At 64.2% G+C, this 786-nt stretch overlaps 1 protein-coding gene across 1 annotated transcript in view; it reads left to right on the forward strand.

Annotated features, from left to right (window-relative positions):
- Nucleotides 1-28: 28 nt before the first annotated feature.
- Nucleotides 29-786, forward strand: part of H696_03500 (hypothetical protein) — a gene marked incomplete at both ends in the record, with an annotated part of 2,943 nt that continues 2,185 nt past the window's right edge. The window contains 2 exons of the mRNA XM_009497365.1: nt 29-122; nt 332-488. Coding sequence (XP_009495640.1) covers nt 29-122; nt 332-488 — 251 coding nt within the window. The remainder of the gene's footprint in view (nt 123-331; nt 489-786) is intronic.

Raw genomic sequence — 786 nt, forward strand, 5'->3', positions numbered from 1 at the left:
GGGGGGGGGGGGGGAGGGCGCATTGTTCATGGTAGCGGCCCTCCCGCCGGCCACGCATACCTTGCACTTGCTCGCGCCGCCTGGCGACTGGGGCTCGGCGAGCGGATCCTTGGTCGGGATCGGTGCGCCGCCCTCGTCCCCGCGTTCCACGCCCCCCCCTCCCGCCCTGATGCCCCGGGGTGAGATGGCCCCTGTCGCGCGGCTTCAGACCGTGCATGGGCCTGGCCCAACGGGGAAAGGGGCGTGCTCTTACGCGCGCGCGCGCGCGCGCGAGCGCGTGCCACGGCACGACACATTCGGAGCGGGGCGCGCCCCCTCCCCTCCGCATTAGTCTCCGGGGTGTCGGCGTATGCCATCGTTCCTCCCCGGAGCGCATCTCAGGGGCGAAGTCCGACCACCGGCCCCCGGTCCGGCCAACGTGCCAACCAGCCGGGACACGTTCAGTCAACCAGGCTGGCCGATGTATGCAGGCGCATGCGCCCGCAAGTGTGCGTGACTGTGGGGCCCCCCGCCACTCCGCCCTCGCCCCCCCTCCAGCACCATCTCCTCCCTGCGAGGATGGATGCTCTCAGCCAGCCAGATCTCTCTGTCTCTCTCTCTCTCTCTCTCTCTGTCACGCTCTGTTTCTCTCTCTCTCTTTCTCTCTATCACTAAATAAAATACACATATAATATTGCAAAAATTAAAACAAACACCCCCGAGCAAACAATATAGAGTACAAATAAAACTAAACCTCTCCCACACCCCTCTCCCTCTCTCTCTCTCTCTCTCTCTCTCCTCTCATCC

The sequence above is a fragment of the Fonticula alba genome (genome assembly GCF_000388065.1).
Source record: "Fonticula alba strain ATCC 38817 unplaced genomic scaffold supercont2.5, whole genome shotgun sequence".
Lineage (NCBI taxonomy): Eukaryota > Rotosphaerida > Fonticulaceae > Fonticula > Fonticula alba.